Source organism: Alosa alosa, chromosome 5 (genome assembly GCF_017589495.1).
Source record: "Alosa alosa isolate M-15738 ecotype Scorff River chromosome 5, AALO_Geno_1.1, whole genome shotgun sequence".
Classification (NCBI taxonomy): Eukaryota; Metazoa; Chordata; class Actinopteri; order Clupeiformes; family Clupeidae; genus Alosa; species Alosa alosa.
Genome location: NC_063193.1, coordinates 11,342,082 through 11,358,383, shown reverse-complemented (window position 1 = coordinate 11,358,383; position 16,302 = coordinate 11,342,082). Strand labels below are relative to the sequence as shown.

The window sequence follows — 16,302 nt, the reverse complement described above, 5'->3', positions numbered from 1 at the left end:
CATTTTCTTATTACACTTTAACCAAAATGAAAAGACGGGTGGGCAGCAGCACAGTCTTGGTAATACATCTTCAACACTGCTGATGGATTTCACCTCGGGCCTTGGCTCTGGCCTGTCCCTTTTCAGAATGCATTATTGCCTCGCACCTTTTACCTTTTTTTCCCACAGTGGTGATCAATTTGAGCCGGACCTCACGACTTGGCTTAGTTTGGCACCAGACATACAGCTAAGTACCTGTCTTATCTATGACTCCACGAGGATTTATGTTTTGTTAGACTCATTGAACTGTCACGCAAAAAACAGCAACAACAGAAAACACACAAAAAACAAAACAAACAAACAATATATTTCACTTGAGGATCAGAAAATGGGGAGAAGCGATCCTATATATCCATGTTCTAAGTTCTCACTACTGACACAGACAGCCAATCAGCTGCTACAGAGTGCATCTGGGCAGGCCCTGCTCCACAGTGGCCAACCTGTAAGCTGGCCAGAGGAACACACAGTTGTTCATTTCTTCTGGCAGCATCAAATGAAAACTTTTTTATTATTTTTTTAATAAAATGTTTTTACGGTGTGTATAAATCACTTTCTGTGGCTTGTGAAAGCGTTGTAGAAGGAGAAGGAGAAGGAGGGGTGGGGGCAAGGAGCTTGCATACAAGCACACCTGCACAAAAAAAACAAACATGGCCTCAACCTGTTGATGTGACTGTAAACTGCAGGAATGGACACTTGGCAGCATTCGGCAGAGGCGTGGCAGTCACATCTGGCCAAGTCCAAGTAACTCCAAACATCTGTTGGGGAGTTCATTCCCACGAATTCATAACGGAAAGCAGACTTTCAGGTGTTTTTTTTTCTGTTCTTTCGCATTTTCGACTCTAATGACTTTTTATGAATCTCTCAGCACTGGCTGTGTGGCGAGTGCAGTGTCCGCCTCTCACAGGCTGGTGGGCGGACAGCCTGACCACGGCCCGTGAGGGATGAGATTCTGCCGGAGGCTCCATTTGCAGTGATCAGTTACCTTAATGAATGCAGAGGCACTGGCTCAGACACAGCACACATAGATCCATCCCAACATAGCAGAGACGAGCAACTGTGAGGACTTGTGAGAACACCCCCCTCCCTCCATCTTGCCTTAGATGAGGTGAACTGTTAGACAAAAAAAGCAAACAAGTGCTCTGGCAGAAGAGTCGGCTGTTACCTATATCATCAGGGACTGGCTGAAGGGTTGGGCTTGCTGTGAAACAAACAGTGGCTTTGAGTGCGGCTGGGGTGGGAGTGAGTGTGTGTGTGTGTGTGTGTGTGTGTGTGTGTGTGTGTGTGTGTGTGTGTGTGTGTCTCTGTGTGTGTGTGTGTGTGTGTCTGTGTGTGTGTGTGTTTGAGACACATCCAAAGATAACAGAAACAACACCAGACACTGAGAGCCGAGGATGTTCAGACGCTGATGATGGGTTGGGCCGCTTGCCAAAACAACAGCGGTGGAGGTGGGAGCTTTTATAGAGAAGCATCCAAACACAGCAGGGACATAACTGGGCAACTTGCAGTGGAGGCCCACCACCAACTCTAATCAGGTGGGCAGCCAAAGACAACTGCTTTTGAGAGTGGAGGCAGCTGTAACCTACCTGTAGCCACTGGGACTGGTCACTGTGGCCGGATGTCCAGGCGTTGACCTTGCCCTGCTTGTCCAGCCGCGCCTTGCCCGGCTCCCAGGTGAACATGTCCATGTTGAGCGTCCGGAAGATGCTGGAGGCTGTGATCTGGTAGTCCTGAACGTGCCCTGACTTCAGGCCCAGCGGCTCTGAGCATCCTGCATTGCCCCAAAATATAACAATGTAAAACAAATGGGGAACACAATGGTATGCACAGTAGCAATAGTCGCATTCTCATTGCACCACTATTAACCATTATCCACTTCCAGTTCTACCATTTACATCTGCAGCTTTCCTGTGCTAAGTGCCAACACCTGGTATGCTAGTTTGGTTGATCATTTTACATTACATTACATTACATTACATTACATTACATTACGTTACATTACATTACATTTGGCTGACACACTTTTAACCAAAGCGACTAACAACATGGTAAACATTTCAAGCTTTTTAAAGCAATTCTCTCAATAATTCTAGGACAGTGTTTCTCAAACTTTTTCATACCAAGGACCACTTAATCAATAAACCCGGACCACACTTTGAGAAACACTGTTCTAGGACATTTGAATGTGTAAGCGTGTTTTTAGTTTTTCCTTCTCTGTCTTTGTTTTCTGCTTGTGACAACTTGCTGAGGTGACTGACCTGTGAGCTCACAGCCCAGCAGCTCCATGCGCATGGTGCAGTGTCTCCGGCACACCTGGGGGTAGATGCGGATTAACTGGGCCTCGATCGGAGGGGTGAAAGAGTTGGCATAGGGTGTGTTGTTATCAACATTCCCACGAAAGACCTGAAAAAAGTACATATCCATATTCAAATAAAGCATATCTAACAGCATCTGCCAGGAAAGGAATGAGAGGGTGTTGCTGGTTGTTTTCAATGTGTTTCAATTAAGTTGACTGCACTTTCTTGGCTTCTGAAAGTCCTTTAAAAAAACAATATCTTAATGCAAATTTCAAAACCAATCTTCATACTGTAAGCCTTTTAATAAAGACTGTTATTGAATAAAGACAATCACATACTGTATACTGCATAGATTATACAGTGTAAAAAAAGACTGAAAGCTCTATTATATTATAATATTACAAATGTGGTGTCAGTTCCCAACCTGTGGCTAACCTCAGAGGCAGATCTGTCCTCTGGAAAAGACATTTGCACAAGAAGACAATCCATAACATGAGCCAGGTTTCATATAACCAACCTGTTAGAATCCTTTTTCTTTTTATGAGCGTCATGAAACAAATATGACATGGGGGTATGAGGGAGCGAAAACAGAGCAGTGAGATAAGAAAAGCACAAAAAGTCATTAAATGAAATCACCGCTAACAGCCTGGAGACAGAGAGTCTGGGACACAGACAGAGAGAGATGGATAGAGAGAGAGAGGGAAAGAGAGAAAGAGACTGTTTTACTAACCAAGACATACACATGTGTGTGCAGATATGTACACACACACACACACACACACACAAACACACACACACACACACACACATGCACACACACACATACGCCCCCATGCACCCACCCACACACACACACTTCCGCAAAGATATGATGAAGTGCCGTGGAGCCTGCGAGACCCATATGGCGCTCGTTTATCCCCAAATAGTATAAAAAATTCAATCTAAAATGTCATAAAACCAGGAAAGAAGGGTGGGTGCGGAAGGGGGATTGAAGGCTGATGAGGAGGAGGAGGGTGGGGTTGGGGGTGGGGGATTGCTGTCGGAGACAGAGATGGGAAGATGAGCTCGGAGTGTAAAGTGGCTAATTAAAAAAGCCGTCTCACCATATCCTCGTCGGTGCCCTTGACTTTGTACGTCCTCCAGGTCTTGCCGTCGTCGCTGGAGGCCACTTTGTATGACTTGATGTACTCGGGGCTCCCGATGCGCTTGGCCCCCTGTGTTATCAGGCCCGTGACCCGCATCCTTCTCTGCAGGTTTATCTGCAAGCGAGGACACATGCATGCACACACACACACACACAGCAAGGTTACATAAGGCATAAGAAGCATTACCAGAAAACATAACTCTTTTAAAACTCCTTAAAATACACTTCTATTCATCTTATTTCCTCTCTTGGAACCAACACGTCTTAATGCGTATTAAGGGTACTTTCATTTGGAAGAGGCTCCCTTAATATTTCCTTAATCTGATGGTACCTTGGAGCCAACTTCTTAATTATGCCTGGATCCATGGACAAATCTACTTCATATTACCATTAAATAAGCTCTAAACATTTCTGGTTTCTGTTTCTCGGTGAGCTGAACGCACATTTGATCAACGAAAGGACAAAGAATAAAGACAGTGATAACGACACACTCTATTTCTCTCAGGGAGTGAGCTTTGTGTGGACATGAATGAGTGTGTAGACATAGTGGGTCAAACTATGCTTTTCATCTCACTGGGTAATGAGGCTCGGGATAACAGTAAACCCCTTTTTTGTGATGCTGCGTTCGTGATGACCGTGACAAGCCTGACTTCCGAAGAAAATGCGTTCATGAGATCAGCTCGGAAAACAAATATGGATTTCTGCAGTAACATGTTTGCTTTTTTGTTTCATCTTTACAGGGAACACATAAATCAGTTATTGCTTACTGTGGTTGTACAAGAATGAGAATATCTCAGGTAATTTTTTTTCTATTTGTAGAGTAAATTTCGTGATAAATAACCTTGCCAGATTTGTAATGAGAGTGAAGATGGCCTTTTATTGTGTCGTTGCAACAGAGGTTGACATGATGAGAGAGCATGATTGTGATGTCAGGTCGGGTAACTCGGGGCACAAACTTTCCGCACGTCTCAAAGTCTCCGAAATAAAATAAAATACGACCCGACCTTGTGCTCAAGTTTTTTTTTTTCTTTAAGATTTCTGAATTTCCGTGTCATGAACGCAGCATGAGTCCTGCAAACCTGCTCTCTGAGGTAGCTACACTTAGACCTTCCTTTTTTTTTAACTGCACCTCAAACCAGTAAGTCAGGGCCCTCGTTTTTTAACTGCCTGCCAAAAGTAAAGTGAAACCTGAGAGAGGGAGAGCAAGAGAAAGAGAGAGAAAGAGAGCAAGAGCAAGAGAGAGGGAGAGAGTAAGGGGGGAGGGAGAATAAGGTCTTTGAGAGACTGGGATAAAATGATGGCATAAGTATAGCCACAGTGCAGAGGCTAAGGCAATTTTGCTACTGAGCGGTGCAAGGAAGTGTGTCATTGTCTTGATGTACTGTGTGCGAGTGTGAGTCACGTGTGAAATGTTGGAGAGTGTTTGAGTGTGTGTGTGTGTGTGTGTGTGTGTGTGTGTGTGTGTGTGTGTGTGCTTTTGTATGTGTGTGCGTGTCTGTGTGTGTGTGAGTGAGAGAGAGAGAGAGAGAGAAAGAGAGAGATTGTTTGTGCCTTAGCAAGTGTTGAAGAGAAAAAAAACAAGAATGAAAGTGCAGCAGATGGGAGCACAGTAGTTACAGTTTTAAATAGCTCTGCATGATGATGAAGGTGGTGGTGGTGATGATGATGATGATGATGATGATGTTGACGACTCATTCAATAACTGATGATGACTCAAGCCTTAGGCTCAACCCACCCACTTTAAGCTTCTCACACACTCATACACACCTACCCCTGACAGAGCAGTGAGTCAGGAACTTTCCACCACAGGGTTCACATTTTTCATCAGTCCAAGTCACACCATCAATTATATTCATTAGACTGAAAGGTGTCATCACACTTTCAATTTCACACTTCCTGTTTTTCCAAATACTTACACTCTACCAACACAAACTGTATAAGATGGTTCTTATATTGTGCTCGAAAACAAATTTAAATGCACAATTGTTTCTGCAGTTCCTCTCTTTTTTTATTTCTTTGTGGACCTCATTAGTGTGCAAAAATTGTGTTCCAGTCAAGACACATTCATTCATTTAAAAAAAAGAAAAAAAAAATGAAAATGTACAGGCAAAACAAATGCCTGAAAAGAGCCATGACAATGTTGCACTAACCTATCAATCTGCTGCTTCTGGCTCGATAACGTGAGACTGAACAGCTAGCCTAAAGCATAAATAGCTTAATTGGAGTACTTTTGTTGCTTTCTGTTCACGGTCACAGAGCTACCAGTTACCCGTTAAAAGGGGTGATCCTTTGATCTTAGCAACAATAACCAGCTTCTCATATCACCCATGAGGAGGACAAAAAAAGAGGTGTAATTAATTCAATGCAATTAAAGACCTACCGCACAAGAAATTGGCGTGACTCTTCATGGTCCTAATGACCACAGATGCCGAAGATACTTGGCTTAATAGTGATGCCTTTTCACAGCCATGGTGCGTGCGTAACCGTTTGAAACATCTGCCACTTTAGAGTGGCTCTCACCGTTGGTCAGAAATTGACACTGATTTAGACGACGGACACTGAGCACTTGCAATTCCATTCGCCATACATCAATGTAACACCCCCCTCACCCACTCTTCCTCAGCCACTTTACACCGGGGTCATTTTCCAATCATGATATCAATTTGCCAGCCGCAGGCGTAGCCCTTGCACATCTCATGAGCCGCTGTTTGCGAACACTGCTGTTTTGAAGCACTTGAAAATCCCTATGAGCAAATATCTGAGCAGGGTTTCTGTGCTTATGGGGTATATTGCATTTCCTCCCATTATTATTTTTTTTGGAATGATCACTGGATATCACGTTCTACATTCTGCCCTATAGGCCACAGTAGAAAGAAAAGAGTCAGGTACATAGTCTCTGTGATTCTCTGATCCATGCTGAGAGGTACCTGATGAGTCATGTTGGAAAAAAACTTCACCTCTGAAACATTTCACACACCATCAAGCTGAAAATTGAAGTCTATGCCCCCAAGCCAACACAGCCTGACACATAAGCAGTCTGTAATTGTTTGCAAATGGACGGTTGTGTCATGGCATGGTAGGCTGCTGTGAATCATCCCATCTCTTTAGCAGTGGTGTGGCCAAATGGCTCTTAATCTTACCACAGGGAAAAGTATAGACTGAGCCTGTTGAATCATGAGGCCTGCTGGGTGACAGTGATTCATCCTCCTCTCAGTTGGCTGAATAGAGCCAGAGATCATGCTGTTTGAGGAAACCAGATTTTTTTTTTCATTTGGTTCACTTTCTAATAGCTAGTATACAGATCATAGTAGCATGGAGCTAGCTATCGATTTTCAACATTAGTTTTAGTTTATATAATAGCCTCTAACTAAATTAAATTCAAATGAAGTTGATGTCTAAGACCAACATTTATAAGGTACACAGCACAATATTTACCTCCTCTGGTTGCAAATAGGAACGGCAGACACATTTCACTTTAAGGTTAACTTTACAGACACAGTTTAAGGTTAACTTTATAGAGACTGTCTGCAGTCATCAAGTCCACCATCCAGACAAACTCTGCACCAGTTATCAAGTGGAACATATTTTAATTGTTGTATTAATAAAAGAACAAGAAAAAAATAATGTTATTAACCGGTTACCATTATTTCAAATAACCGTTTCTGTTTCAGAATATATATAAAAATTAAGTTCCTGGTTTTCGTTTTTTTTTCATGAACCGGTGAAAAGCCTTGGCTTGAGGTGAGGTTCAAGGCCGGGTGTTGCCCCTGCAATACTGGTTAGTGATATGTAAGGGATAATGTATAGAACGCCGGTCATTATCGCGCAGCGGAGGGGTCTTGTTCCGCCCTGAAGGGACTTATTTTCCCAATAATGACCGGCGTTCTATACATTATTCCGCTTATTACACGGCTACTTGCCAAAACAAACATTTTCAGAGGTCCTTTCCTAGGAAATAATGACCGCTAGAAATTTGGGAAATCCCATTCAAGTCAATGTAGCGTTCTACTTGCATTGTGAAGAGCCGTGTAATAAAAATGATATCATGATACTGATACACAGTCAAAAACTAGGCCTACCAGTCACAGGTTTTATATTACCAGGTAAGGTAATATAAAACTGTACTGATCCACTCTAAATAGAATAGATATGAAATATCCCAATTTCAAGCTATGTAAATGGAACGTAACACTCAAACACAAGCTAACAACAACAAAAAAAAGAACAAATAAACAAAAACACGCTGAATCATTCAATTTGGACTGTACCCTTTGTATGATTACAGTATGGAATTCCCTGAGGAGAACAAGCCGGCATCCAGGGAATACCTTTTTATTCCGATTTCCAAATGCAAGTTGACTCAGTTGCCAGCAGCAATATGCATCTAAACCAGGACAGATGGTGCTAGACAGCTCATAGAAATGCTGCGCTAAAATGCAAAGGAGATTCCACAGAAGCTCATTCATTACAGACCAAACAGTGTTGCTTGCAGCAACCCTGCTGAGTAAAAGATATATAGCCACTCTGCACCAATTCAGACTGTATTTATAAGCAGAATGCAACAATTGTGGAGCGTTGGGTAGTTTTATTGTCCAATTACCCTTTTTATGATCACTCCTTTATGCATAACATGACACTAGAGAAACCAAACAAAGTCTTACAAAACACAAGACAGTAAGACCAAAACAAACAGCATGAATTGAAACAGAAATAAACACTATATTTTAAAGGAACTTGCCAACTTTTTGGGAAATTATCTTATTTGCCATCTACCCTGGAGTTAGATAAGAGAATACACATCCTTCTCTTCTCTGTGCGTACAATTACCCAGTATGACACTGTTAGCCTAGCTTACCATAATTAACTGGAAGTGAGTTACACCAGTTAGCCTATAGCTCCCTTTTAGAAGGGTATCCTCTTATCTAAGTATTATCTAAGGCATAACAAAATAATTTCCCAAAAAGTTGCCGTGTTGCCTTAAACTTCTTGCAATTGGTACTTCACCTGGGGCAGAATAAATTAGATTAGGCTAAGAATCCTCTTCAAAGACAATTTGGGTAAACACACTTATGGGATGGGATTTTTTTCAATGACAAATGACTAATTGATTTAGTCTCAGAGAGGTACGTGTTTGAGATAGATGTTCTCAAGTGAGTTTCATTACAGTTTTTGTTGATTGATTTAATGCTTGTGTCAACTCTGACATCACATTTTCAAAACAGGTTTAAACAAGAGCACTCTGGCCAAAAGGACACATTTTGCCTACAAAAGGCTCTTACTCTCTTAAAACATTTAAAACATGCAACACTGTGATTTCAATCAACCATTACACACTGGACAACAAAATGTAAAATACAGTTCTCAAAATGAGGAGATTCAGCCTTCATTTTTGCTATGGCTGTGTCATTTCTTTCTCATTTTCTGGTATCAGAAAAACTATGAAAATACAAAATGTATTGAATAAAAATGAATTGCATCTCGATGGGCACTAACTTTGAAATCATTGATCCAGCCTTACCAATCACATTGATCATAGATTCCTTACTTCCTACTAGGGTTGCAAAAATCTGGGAATTTTCAAAGAAACTTTCCATAGGAATTAACAAAAATATATGGAAATTAACGGGAATAAACGGGAATTAATGGGAATAAACTGGGAATTTTATCTAACAGGGAACTTAAACGTACTGTAGTGGACAAAACCCCATCTTGCAGCACTATATTAGTTAAAACAACCTGATTTAATGCAATTTCAGTCGAATTTCTACCCTGCACATATGTCAATCACATGCACACAGCAAAACAGTATAGGCTACTAGACATAAAGGAAACCTATCATGTTCATGTGCATGGGGGAAAACAAATCCCAGTGGAAATGTCATGTGGGAATAACTGGTGTGAAACTGGGCGAAGTTTGTGAACAGAGTTGCCCAATGATGGGCTTGTCATCACTTTTGTCCTCCTTTAAATTGATGTACATCATTTTCCATAAGCTCTAACGGGATGATTAATATCCATATGTTCATATTGCCTGTCTGATTAAGCTTGACAACTAGGTTTGGGGTGTTATGTTGTGTCACAATAACTTTTGCTTTCATCTTCCCCTCTCATCGGTGACTGGCTTGACATTTTTCTTGTCTGAGGGAAACAGTTATGAAATATTGTGTTCTTGAAAGAAGATCTAGGTTGGCTGGGCCAGGCTAACAGTAAGCACACAGAAATTCATATATTCACATATGTTTCCTTTTGTTTAACACAGGAAAACCAATAGAGTTTGGGGTCTTTTAATGACTTCTGTGTTAACTGTTTTGCAAAAGGGTGTGAGAAATGTGTGAACCCGATGAAAACGTGTGAGCGCTTTTTGCTGTGCAAAGAAGGTGTAATTGAAAATCAATTGGATCCCAGTTTCTTTAAGCAGGTCAAAGCAATTGAGAAAAACTGTATATCAAATAATGCTACTGAATAATCTGTACTATTGAGATCTAATAAACTGAGATTATAGCAACTAATTTGTCTTGATATCCTTCACTCTGTTGAATCGTCCCGCATTGGTGGCGACAAGAACATGGCCACGACTTCAATGAACACGTCCAAGGGTGGCACTTTTTCAATCATGCCAATCATGTGTTGCTGTGCGAATTCATTCAGGTTACCCTATGTAATGTTGTTGTTTTCTGACCCCATTCTGAAAGATATTTCCCCTGAGTGTCCCAAAGCAATTTCATGTGTGCATGGATCCAGCTGCTGACGAACCATATACCACCCCCTCCTCTCTCCCTCTCTCTCTCTCCCTCCCTCCTCCTTTCCCCAGCCTCTCCTATCTCTTCCTCTCTCTCTCTCTCTCTCTCTCTCTCTCCCTTCCTGCTCCTCTCCACAGACTTTGCTTGTCTCTCTCTCTCTCTATCTCTCTCTCTCATCCTCAGTGTAACACAAACACCGGTGAACACAGGGGCTGAGTGATTAATTATTTACAGCATAAAGCTTCTCGTGTGATTTATCCGTTCCTTAGTATTACAGAGCCCTGGGCTGAGTTGGGTGAGGAATAGAAAGACAGATGAAGACAGATTGTTACTGTGTGTGTGTGTGTGTGTGTGTGTGTGTGTGTGTGTGTGTGTGTGTGTTTGTGTGTTTGTGTGTTTGTGTCTGTGTGTGTGTATGTGTGTGTGTATGTGTGTTTGTGTGTTTGTGTCTGTGTGTGTGTATGTGTGTGTGTATGTGTGTTTGTGTGTGTACAGTATGTGTGTGTGTGTGTGTTGTGTGTGCGTGTGCGTGTGCGTGTGCGTGCGTGCGTGTATGAGTGTATGTGTATATGCAATAGAGAGACAAAGATAGAGAGATACTTTGTATGTCTGAGAAAGAGAAAAAAGAGAGAGGTGTGTGTGTGTGTGTGTGTGTGTGTGTGTGTGTGTGTGTGTGTGTGTGTGTGTGTGTGTGTGTTGTTTGTACGTGTGATAGAGAGAGAGCGAGAGAGAGGTGAGAGGAGCAGCTTTAGTAGGTCATGCTTCTAAAGCAGCTCAGGATGAATTCTGCACCAAGTCCAACCTCAGCAGGGAAGAGTTGATGAAACATATTAATTATCAGAATAGATCATTCCTAAGTGAGTACCACTTCTCTGACGAGGATCGCTGCTCTCAGACAAATTCCACAAGTGCCTACATTTTCAAGATTTCTCTCTCATAAATACTCCCTCTTTTCCCTCTCTCTCTCCCTCTCTCATCCAGTCATCATCACTTATACAGTCCTCTCTTTTGTTCACTCTCTCTCTATCCCTTTCTCTTAACATCTTTCAGCCTTTCACCTTTCCATCTCCGAGCAGGTGCTGGCATTATATCTACCTCACGCCTCACCCATCACATGACTCTCACAGTATCAGTTTCCTTCAAGTCAGTCTCTGAATGCATCTGAAATATATTTCAATGTAATAGCCTTAAATCAGCTCAACAAAGGCAAAGAGGTGCTGCAGAGTCAAGAAACCTCTTTCAATCCATTTCAGCGCCCTAGTCTATAAAAAAGTTCTGTTGGAGGTGCAGGTCTTGGCAGGTGTTCTGCCCTCATCTCAGTCGAGCTGAATGAACAGACTACCATCCAATCTGATCTGTCTGCCTCTCCGTCTGGGCTATCAATCAAATTGATTAAACTAAAAACACATTAAAAATTGAAAGACGAGTTTGTGAGTCAATGCAGCAGGTGAACGCTTACTGACTGCACAGTGCCTGAACGTCAGCCTTTTAACAAGCAGCTACCTACTTAAATGGAATATGGAACTTAGGACTAGAGAAAAAAAGAAAAAGGTTCAGGCATGCAGGTTGGAATGCTAATAGCTGCTTGCGACTCTCAACAGGAGTTGGTTGAGCACATTTCAGTGTAATCAGAGTCACATTTGTAGAAAGCTGATATCACCGTGATTCATTTTTAAACTGTTTGTATGTCACTAACACAACAGCCACTGTGGCTGCAGATACTAAACTAGTAAAAAAACGAATAAATAAAAAAGCAACTCTACCAAGCCCTTTCTCTACATCACCTGTTTAACTGAGATTGTTTTGGCGAGCCACATTTACCCTGCTATCTATACATTCTCAATATTCTTTTGCCGGATGCCTCCTATTTCCTTCGCCTGGCCCCCCATCTGTTACCTGAATCCAGGGCCATCTGTCGTTCTCAGCGGCGGTCCAGGCGTTCACCAGGCCCTTCTTGTTGAGACGGGCAAAGTAGGGGTACCACTTCTGCAGGCCAAAAAGGGCACGGTGTGTGGAGGAGGCTGTGATCTGCTGGTTGGAGATGATGCCCCCTTCCATGCCCAGCGGTCCAGAGCACTCTATCAAGGTAACACAGACACAAGGCAAAAGGGTAAGGGTAGAATGACAGTCAGTGGCACATTTCAGTAGGGTTTTTCAAATGCGAAACTGCAAACGAAAACATTTTGAAGGTTGGCTCTCATTGCACTATACAGTATGTGTCATGAACTAAACATAGCATTTATATTCAAGGAGCAAAGGGAAAACACTTAATTTGAGGACAACATGCACAGCATTTGGAGTCATGTACCGAAGGGGCAGCGATTCTTTGGAGGAAGCGAAGGCCTATCTTCTGAACACACACTTTCAGGCAGACTCCCCTCCACCACCCCTGAGTCACCGTGGGGGTGAGTCCTGCTTTCGGAAACATCATCCTTGGTCCTGTCCTCTTTGGGGAAGTCAAGCATTATCTTGTTCAGGGACAGCGTGTCCTTGCCCTCGCTTATTGAAATTGATTGCCTACCGGTCTCCTCGGTTTCACCACCCTTATTCCCAAGGACGGATGGATGGCCCGCGCTCATAATGATTGTATCTTTCTCATTGCCCTCACGCAAGGCTACTGTTTCTTTAATAACGCCCCTCTTGAACCACTCATTCTCGTCGTAGTATCCCATTATGGCGCACTCCGAGGTGCTATGGTAGTCCTTCCCCTTCAAAGGAGACATGGGCTTTCTCTCAGCTTTGAGGGCCTCCTTTAAAGAGCTGTGGCTTCCATGAAAAGACAGCATGACTGTTAACGCCCCACCACCACTACAGGTCGGACTTAAATGCCAAAGTTGCTAACAGGAGAAGCATGACTCCAATGCTTGTTTTTAATAACATCACAATTTCATTAGAATATAAATATATATATATGTACAACTGTCTAGAGGCTCCATGCCAGACCAGATGCCAGGCACTTTCAAAGTTTAGAAGCACATCTGTGTCAGTGTGCCAGCAGACAAAGGGGGCTTCTGTGGCTGTCTGTGTTTCCTTACCTAACTTAAGAGGGTGTAATTCAATAAGTGGGAGCTTTCCCACCCGGGTTTGTCCTTGCATTTCTAAGAAGGACTCATTATAAAATAAATAAATAAATGAATGAAATAAAAGGAAAAGTACAGTATATGAGATTGGTAAGTCACAAGTGTGGTCTGATTTGAGCATCAGCAAATTCAGGGAAATCAGATGGGAGTCCCGTAATCATATTGAATTACACAGTTCAGAGAAAATACAGGCTCTTGATTAATCACTTCTATCATAGATTGATGTTATGCTGCTTCCCTTTCATTCAGCTTTGTTGAAATAAGTGGGTCAGTAAAGCAATGACATTGGGTTATAAGGACAGGTTAGGAGTGGGTGATGCAGATCAAGCAGCAATGCACGCATATCAGAGTGAGATCCTATTTCCTACGAACCAATTTCATGCCAGCTCCCCTTCCCCCTTCTTTTGCAAAAAACTTTGGTGCCCTCTCTAGTAATTGTTTTGTAATGAAGCCATGGAAAGGGATATTGTATGGGAAAGAATAAAAGTAATTGTTTTATTTATTTTTAGATTTATTTTCTAATGCCAAAACACAAACTTGTTTGCAGTACTGCTATATTCAGTCATCCAATACCAGATAACTGACCCTAAACTCAATAAGCCGCACAGCTAGTCCACAGTCGGTTATTATCCTGGATTGTTTAAATACAGTTTTCCGTTATGTTATTATGATTATAACATATAATGGATGGCTTTTAATAACTTTTCCCTCTATTTAACCTCACTACAAATTAATTCAGAGGAGTTATTATTAGTTTGATGTTTAGAAGCTCCTGGCCATGTGCATTTTATGTCCACAGTGTGGAATCTGTTGTTGACAGTGTATTAGCGAACTTAACTGTCCCATCCAGCCTCATGAAAATTTAACAATGTTTATTGCACTTTGCTCATGTAGCTTTTATAAACTATTTATGAGCCAGGCCAGGACCCTATATCTGCACAGAAATAGTCCAAAAATGTCAACAACAAATGCAGATACAATGACATACAATGACATGCTGTAGAACATTTTATCTTCCCCTCCCCTACCCAGTATGAGAAATATATATGGTTTGTTTACCTCAAGCGTATCTGTTGTCTCCTAAGCCAACCACTTCCTTTACATGTGTGTGTGTGTGTGTGTGTGTGTGTGTGTGTGTGTGTGTGTGTGTGTGTGTGTGTGTGTTTATGTGTTATGTGTATTTGTGTGCGCCTGCACGTGTATACAGAGGCCTGCGTTGGCCATGATTAGATTGAAGCCCCTTCTTTTCTTTAACCACTTTCACTTCGTCTCGTCACACAGTGCTGCTTCCTAACTACTTGGAGCATAATGCTTTTAAGAGTGTTTTGCTCACTGAAGCGTTAATAGTGGTTGTGATACCTCCTCGCAATATATCTTTTTAGGGCTGTATCAACAGTGTGCTGGCACAGCCAAGATAGTGCCACTGCCTGGGAAAAGAGGATTGCTAAAGGAGACAAAGTAAGATATAGCTAAAGCCCACGGAGCTCCAATAAGTCTGTGCTCGTGCTGGTATAGCAAAAAACATTTATTATCAAGGTTGTCCATATATATCAAATATCATATTTCCTTGTATCTTGAATGACCTTGCATAGACCATATGAGCCCCTATGTTCAGCAGCTCACCCACTACCACCAGCTGTAGCGTGATGTGTTGTGCCCAATAACACCTCCATGTTAAAGGATCCCAGAATAGTTATCTGATATCTGTGTGCGTAAATAAGATACAATACTTAAGTGTTTGACACTGGGAGACTATTCCCTGAACAAGGGGAGTGATACGGTGGACTCAATAAAACTTTGTGAAGAATTAAAGATTTATTGTGGTCAGAAACTGCATAAGTGATTTCAGTCTATTAATTTCCTTTTTATTTTTTGCTTCCCGAGGCAAGGCTATCTTTACTTGTTTTTTTCTGTTCTGCATAAACTATCTACCCTAGTTTCCTGTCTCAAGACTGTTGCAGATACACATGTTTTCTCTGGTCAATGCATTTGTCATTTCTTTCCGGATACTCAGCAAGGTAACTCGCCCTACTTGAAATGGAACAGAGCATACTTCATGCATACTTCATTAGCCCAGTCTAGCTAAAAGATTTTCCCTGAGGATAGTACCAGCACAGCTGTATTAAACAGACATAACACAATCACAGCTGTGCTGATATTCACAATAATGTCATAACCTAAGGGGGTATTAATAAATAATAATGGTAAAAATGGAAATGACAATAATACTTATTATTTTCTGTTTTGTTTTTGCTGACTACCTATAAAATGATTTATACTAGGACACTTTCATACTTTGATTTGCAAAGCAAGGACAATGACAGAGGGAGTCAAACTTTCCAGTGCGATTGTTCCAATCAAAATGCACGACTGGGAGTAACTCATCCGTAACCACAAATTCAGCAAATCTGCAGTGCCAGCAAGTTCACTTCCATGACAAACGGCACCACATACCAAACTGCCATGGTGAGCGACAAGATCAGACCAGCAGGAGGCATGACTTATTTCACACAAGCACGCAAGCAACACTGCATGCATGAACTCGCTGTTCTCTTGAGAGCCAGCGATATGTTCACTTATGCTGTCAGACTGCTAGAAGTGTGAAAGAAGCTTGGTACTGTCACACTCTGCATTTTGTCATCTCACTCCCCTACAACTGTTTGCCCCACTGTTAGGGCATGTCAATACTGACGACTTGCTGAGCTGTCACTTGGTGACCTTAGACCCCGCTGACGATGTGACAGCATTTCAGACAAAACATGGCTACTGTTTGCCTAAAATGGAAGACAGTGCAACATAACAATGAATGGAAGGCTAAACAACATGGATGAAAACATCATTATTACAGACTATCGCATTAGACCCTTAGACCGTTTGTTATATGGCCCAATTACATGGGTCCTATAGAGAATGGGAACATTTATATAAAACCTAATCACAAACCTGTCACGCAGGCATCTATATGTTGATGGCTTTCCCTCGATATTTCCCTCAAAACACATTTT

General features: G+C 41.9%; 1 protein-coding gene across 3 annotated transcripts in view; it reads right to left on the bottom strand.

The window, feature by feature from the left end:
- edil3a (EGF-like repeats and discoidin I-like domains 3a) overlaps window positions 1-16,302 on the bottom strand; it is a 127,972-nt gene that overhangs the window by 29,340 nt on the left and 82,330 nt on the right. For all 3 annotated transcript variants that reach the window (XM_048244166.1, XM_048244167.1, XM_048244168.1), the window contains 4 exons: window positions 12,114-12,295; window positions 3,437-3,592; window positions 2,295-2,439; window positions 1,623-1,807 (listed from right to left, as the gene is read on the bottom strand). In XM_048244166.1, coding sequence (XP_048100123.1) covers window positions 1,623-1,807; window positions 2,295-2,439; window positions 3,437-3,592; window positions 12,114-12,295 — 668 coding nt within the window. The remainder of the gene's footprint in view (window positions 1-1,622; window positions 1,808-2,294; window positions 2,440-3,436; window positions 3,593-12,113; window positions 12,296-16,302) is intronic.